Genomic DNA, 6,267 nt, shown 5'->3' with positions numbered 1-6,267 from the left:
ACAGGTGTGGGGACAGCTAGCTATCTCAGACGTCAGAAACAACTTTTTCCTTAAGCCATGTTGACTTCTTGCTTATAAGTTTAATTAGAGGCTGACATTAGAGTGGAAGAGGTATGGCAGCTGGTAGCGGGAGCATGGATAGTAGAAGAATAATAGTTCTTTCCATTCTCCCTGAGGCTCTAAATTTTCCAGAGCAATTGTGGATCCACTAAAGGATCACATCTGAGCATCTTGTGAATTGATCTTCCCTTCAATGGAAAGAGCAACTATCTTATTCCCTCAACAAGAATATTACCTTTGATTAAATTGAGTCCTCATTTAATTGAGAGGTCAAAGAATTAATGTTCATTTTACCAGTTCACTAATGGAGATAGTTTTGTTTAGGAACAGTGTTTATTATGAAATCACCTGTCTCACAATGATTTTAAGAATTTTATTTATTTATTTATTTATTTATTTATTTATTTATTTATTTATTTCAACTTGCAAAATCCCTTTTTCCCCTTTAATGTGGAGAGGGAGTGTGGGAAGGGACAGAGGGCAGGAGAAGGAAGCATCCTGAGGGTTGGGTTGAGTATGCTGGGCATGAGAGGCCAAGATGGAGACTGGCTCATGTCTCCGACATCCCTCCTTGGACCTGAGTCACAGCTGTGTCCTAAGCAGCATCAGTCACAGCTTCCTGCCAGGGCCTCAGACCTCCACTGAGCCTGGCTGCCTCAGGTGCCGCTGCAGGAGCTGGATGTTGTGTAGCAGTTTCTTCTGGTGGCCAGCCAGGGTGATGCCCAGGGCAGGCAGGTCTTCCAGGCTGAGCTGAGCCACATCATTGAAGGTGCAGAGGCCACCCCTGGAGAAGTTGTCCTGGTAACACTCCAGTCCAATGGCAGAAAGCCAGGCTTGAGGTGAATCCAAAGTAGGAAAGTCCAGGGACACAGGGTTCAGGAGGGCCTGGGATGGTCTGTCCCCAGAGCTCCCGCCAGCCTGCAGAGTGTCTGGCTTGCGAATCATCTTGTCAAATGCAGCCACTAACTGGTCAAAGTGGGGACGCTGGGTACGGTCTTTCTGCCAAGTGTCCAACATAAGTAGATGTAGTCCAGGAGGACAGCCTGGAGGTGGGGGCAGCCGGAACTCCTGCTGTATTGCATTTAGCACCTCCTGGTCACTCATGTCCCAGTAGGGCCGTTCTCCATAACTCATCACTTCCCACATCACTATCCCAAAGCTCCAGACATCACTGGATGTTGTATGTTTTCCATGTGCAATGACCTCTGGGGCTGCCCAGCAAAGCATACAACTTGGGCCCTGAGGGCTGTGACCAAGCCTGGCCACTTTGCACACCAGGTGGCTATTGACAAGCACACTGTGGGCAGAGAGCGCTCGGTGGACGAAGGCAAAACTGGACAGGTACTGCATGGCGGCGGCCACTCCCCGCTGCATGGCCACCAGCTGCAGGCTGCTGAACTGGCCCTCCCGCTCCCTGAGGAAGCTGTCCAGGGGACCCAGCTCCATGAGCTCAGTCAGCACCATGAGGGGCTGGCTTTTGGTGACCACATCCTCCAACCGAACGATGTTGGGGTGCTGGAACTGGCCCAGCACTGCGGCCTGGCTGAGAAAGGTCATCTGCAGGCTCTTGGCACCTCCAGTCCACAGCGCCTGGATGGCCACAGCCTGCTCCCGCCTGCCCCTGGGCTGCAGCCGGCCCCGGCGCACTTCTCCGAAGGAGCCTGCCCCAATGACCTCTTCAATCTTGATATAGGTGGGGTCCACCTCCCGGGCAAATTCTCGGATGGCCTGGCAGGGGTCCTCGTATGTGGATGGGTCGATGTAATACTTCACCCCAAGCCCTGGGCTGCTATACTGTTGCAGTTGCTCCGTGTAGCCTGTCGCATGTCGCTTCCTCTGGAAGACAACAGCCAGCACGGTGATGGCGGCCAGCAGGAGGAAGGCCAAAGCCCCCAGGATGGACCCAATCACCAAGGAGAGTCTTTCCGGAAGCTGGGCGGACAGCTCACCTTGAGGCAGCGTCTGGAAATAGACCTTGCCTCCATAGGGGCCATGGCCTGCAGCTGTCCGAGCCCGAACCTGGAAGCCATAGATGTGGCCGGGGCTCAGCTGTGTCACCGTTGCTGTGTTGGTCTCGCTGGTCAGGGTGAAGGAGTGGGATTCATCTTCCGCCTGGGGGGCACAGCCACTCACTCCCTGTCTGCCTAACCCAGCCCTCCAAGGCTTCTGATTTTAAGAATTTTAGATGGTAAATCAAACGTTTATGTTTTCAGTTTATGGTAAAAGCTTGCATTTATTTATTCATTTATTTAGCAGCATTTCTGATGTATAACAGACATGGTGCCATCAGTATATCTCTGAGTGGGTGGGATTTAAAGAGCAGTCCTCAACTTTTGTACCAACATACCTAAGGGATACTACATAGTTTAGTCAAAACAGTGGCTCATTGTGTCACTGATTTTCAACTGATAGGAAGTGCCATTCTTTCCCATTCCCACCTGCCAGGGGAAAAAATGCAAATCTCCAATGATGTCTATAGGTGCAGCTTGGCAGGGTACTGAAGGGATTCTGATATGACACTCTTTGGCAAGCCATGTCTCTACACTGTGTCCCACTACTAATTACTGATGCTGAGATTCAGCTACCACCTCAATAAGGCCGAATGGATTCCACATGAGTAAACCAGAGATCTGGCTGGTTAGAATGCAGGGACTCTAGAAAAGAGAAAAGGCAATAGGAAATACGCAGTGTAGGAACAGAGACAGCTTTATCCTGATGAAGAATTGTTTTTTAAAATATCATATAACTACTCCAGCAAAACCACCCAACTGTGAAATAGCTACCTAATTACTAAAGGCAGCTTTTTGACAGTTGTTATTTGTGTGGCTATTTTTGCCCCTGAAATAAAAAGGAAAAATATATGCTAATATGCTAATTTAAGATAAAAGTATGAGAGAGTTTCAGCACTTCATATTCTTATGCAGTTTGACAATGTTAATGTGCTTGAGCTACTATTGAATAAAAAGGCCCAATTACAATGGGTGTTGGAAATGTTCAAGAAAACAAGTCCCTGGTGAATCCCAGGTTCTTTGAAAAACATGCATTATGCAATCACTAAGAACTATTTGTGCAAAATCAAGTGTCTGGTTTGCTTATACATTGCTACACAAAACTCCTTCACATCATTTAGGTAAATTAATAACCACTACAGTTTCTAGTTTTAAAAGAGGCAGAGGTTCTCCCTTGAATGTTTATAGAAGGAAACAATTTGCTACTATTGAGGATAGATATCAATTGTCAACTAGAGTTCTACAGACCTGGAAAGTTTCTTACCTTTTGTCGCTTTGGGGGTCAATTTCTTATTGTGAATGAAAAGCTGCTTTTGCCCTCAAGAAAATGAAAAAAAAAGTAGAATAACCTTTGTGCTTTCCCTGCCTGCCTTCCCAGCCTAGTATTTCAATATCTGAAGAGCTTATATTTGAATGTCATTAAATATAGCTAGTGATCCTTTAAATGAAATGGATTATATGGCAAATGGCTTACTGTCTTCTACCCTTCAGTTTAGTCACCTAAAAAAATTCACAATTCAAGATATGATATATAAAGTAATCCTAATTCATCTATATTTCTATTTTTCTTGGGGAAAATGTTTCATTGGTGATAATGTTTCAGTGTATGCTGATGTATCTTTCATCAATATCTTCTTACAGTAGCAAGGAAACTAGTCTTCTCAGCTGTCTCACTTAAGGTTTGGAAGTTGCCATGGCTTCCAAAATTTTATTGGGGAAAGAGAACTGTAATTCCTCCTCCCTTAAGAAATGCTTTTGCTAATGGAAAGTTTACTCATAGATGTGTGACATTTTGAGCTATTTATTTCTTAATTCCAACAATTTCTTACCAATAGCCCTGCAAGCAAACAAAGGGAAATATGCTAATTAGACCGGGTCGACTACACATCTTCCTGACATCCGACTTCCTTCTGGACAAAGCCATGGCGGTGGGGGTCGAGGCAGAGGCAGTTAGGGGTGATCAGGCTGGCAGGAGAGCAAGCAGTTAGGGGTGAAATCAGTCCTGTGCGGGGGAGCAAGCAGTTAGGGAGCAATCAGGTCGGCAGAGGAGAGCAGTTAGGGGGTGATCAGGCTGTCAGGGGAGGGCAGTTGGGGGTGATCAGACCAGCAGGCAGAGGCAGTTAGGGGCAATCAGGCAGGTAGGCAGAGGCCGTTAGGGGATATCAGGCAGGCAGGCAGGTGAGCGGTTAGGAGTCAGCGGTCCTGGATTGTGAGGGGGATGTCCCAGATCGCAGAGGGTGCAGGCTGGACAGAGGGACACCACCTCCCGTGCATGAATTTCATGCACTGGGCCTCTAGTCTACACTAATAAAAGAGAAACATGCAAATTAACCATCACTCTGCCACTCCCCTACACCCACAAGCCATGCCCACCAGCCAATCAGGAGCAAGTATGAAAATTAACCCAACTAAGATGGAAGCAGCCACGAGCTGGAGTGAGCAGGAGGCTTGGGTTGCCCCCGGTGATGGAGGAAGCCAAGCTTCCCGCCTGCCCTGCCAGCACTGGGCTCTGCTCAAGGCTACAAAGTTTCAATTATAGAAGATAAATAAATCCCAGATACCTGCTTTCAGCCTGCCCTGATCTCCGCTCTAGGAGGTGCTAAAAAAAAAAAAGGGGGAGAGGCTGGGAGCTTGGGTCGCCAGGGGGTGTGGACAGCCTGCAAACAGCCCTCAGCCCCTCACCCAGGCTGGCCAGGCATCCCAGTGGGAATCCCCACCCTGAAGGGGGTGTGGCCAGCCTGAAAATGGCCCTCAGCCCCTCACCCAGGCTGGCCAGGCAACCCAGTAGGAACCCCCATCCTGAAGGGGGTGTGGCCAGCCTGAAAACAGCCCTCAGCCCCTCACCCAGGCTGGCCACACCCTATGTGGTGAGAGTCCCCACTGGGGGGCTTGGCCAGCCTGCAAACAGCCATCAGCCCCTCACCCAGGCTGGCCAAACGTCCATGGAGTGAGGGTCCCCCCCACTGGGGAGGGGGGGTCTTGACCAACCTGTAAACAGCCATCAGCCCCTCACCCAGGATGGCCAGGCACCCCAGTGGGGACTGCCACCTTGAAGGGGGTGTGACCAGCCTGCAAACAGCCATCAGTCACTCACCCAGGCTGGCCAGGCACCCCAGCGGGACCCCCACCCTGATCCGGGACACCCTTCAGGGCAAACCAGCCGGCCCCCACCCATGCACCAGGCCTGTATCCTATATAATAAAAGGGTAATATGCAAACTGACCCTAACAGCAGAAGGACTGGGAATGACCAGTCACTATGACACACACTGATCACCAGGGGGCAGATGCTCAATGCAGGAGCTGCTCCCTGTTGGTCAGTTAGCTCCCACAGGGGGAGCTCTGCTCATCCATAAGCCAGGCTGATGGCTGCCAGTACAGCAGTGGTGGTGGGAGCCTCTCCTGCCTCCTCAGCAGTGCTAAGGATGTCCGACTACAGTTTAGGCCTGCTCCCCGCTGGTAACTGGACATCCCCGGAGGGCTCCCGGGCTGCCAGAGGGATGTCTGATTGCCAGCTTAGGCCCAATCCCCTGGGGAGCGGGCCTAAGCCAGCAGGTGTTCATCCCCTGAGGGGTCCCAGACTGCGAGAGGGCACAGGCCAGACTGAGGGACCCCCCCCCCCCCCCGAGTGCACAAGTTTTTGTGCAGCAGGTCTCTAGTGAGTAATATAAAAGGGATATTGTCTTTGCTGTACAATTTGCTGTACCTGTTTAAGTAATATAAATATACTTTGGTCATTGAGCCATTTTAATTGAGCAGGCTCAATTTTTATTACCAGGCCAGCCGCATAGGCAAAATCAGAAATAATATTAAGAGGCTCTTGGAAATTTTGTAGTGCAGCTTTGATAGCTCCGAATTCAATCCTTTGTATAGAAGTGTGACTAGTTTGGATGACTCGGTCTGAATCCATTGCTTGATAAGCAGCTTTATATCAACCTATTCCAGGAATGTTCCAGGAATAGGTTCCTGTCTAGTGTTTTTTTGGTATAATAATAGGGGTGTAATATAGGTGACAACTGAGTTCCCCTGAATATCTACTTAGTCCAATCTGTCAATTTAAATCAGTCTGAAATAACATTTCTAATTGCTTTTCAGTGAGGGGAAGATAGATACATTGGGATTCTTCTCCTCTAAGCTGCCTGCAGTGCTTTCTGAGTTAAGATATTAACTGAGCCATGAGTTCTATATGTGTAACCACA

General features: G+C 49.0%; 1 protein-coding gene across 1 annotated transcript; it reads right to left on the bottom strand.

The window, feature by feature from the left end:
• Positions 1-485: 485 nt before the first annotated feature.
• Positions 486-5,978, bottom strand: LOC139002548 (ephrin type-B receptor 6-like). Its single transcript, XM_070403748.1, has 2 exons — positions 5,844-5,978; positions 486-2,172 (listed from the first exon to the last, which is right to left on the bottom strand). The coding sequence occupies exons 1-2, from the start codon at positions 5,976-5,978 to the stop codon at positions 691-693; spliced, it is 1,617 nt and encodes a 538-aa protein (XP_070259849.1). The 3' UTR covers positions 486-690.
• Between the last annotated feature and the right edge of the window lie 289 nt (positions 5,979-6,267).

Source organism: Myotis yumanensis, unplaced genomic scaffold, assembly GCF_028538775.1.
Source record: "Myotis yumanensis isolate MYYU_CA2020_CCGP unplaced genomic scaffold, mMyoYum1.0.hap1 SCAF_2, whole genome shotgun sequence".
In the NCBI taxonomy this organism is placed as follows: Eukaryota; Metazoa; Chordata; class Mammalia; order Chiroptera; family Vespertilionidae; genus Myotis; species Myotis yumanensis.
Note: the sequence above shows the minus strand (reverse complement) of the source record. Positions and strands in the feature narration are given on the sequence as shown.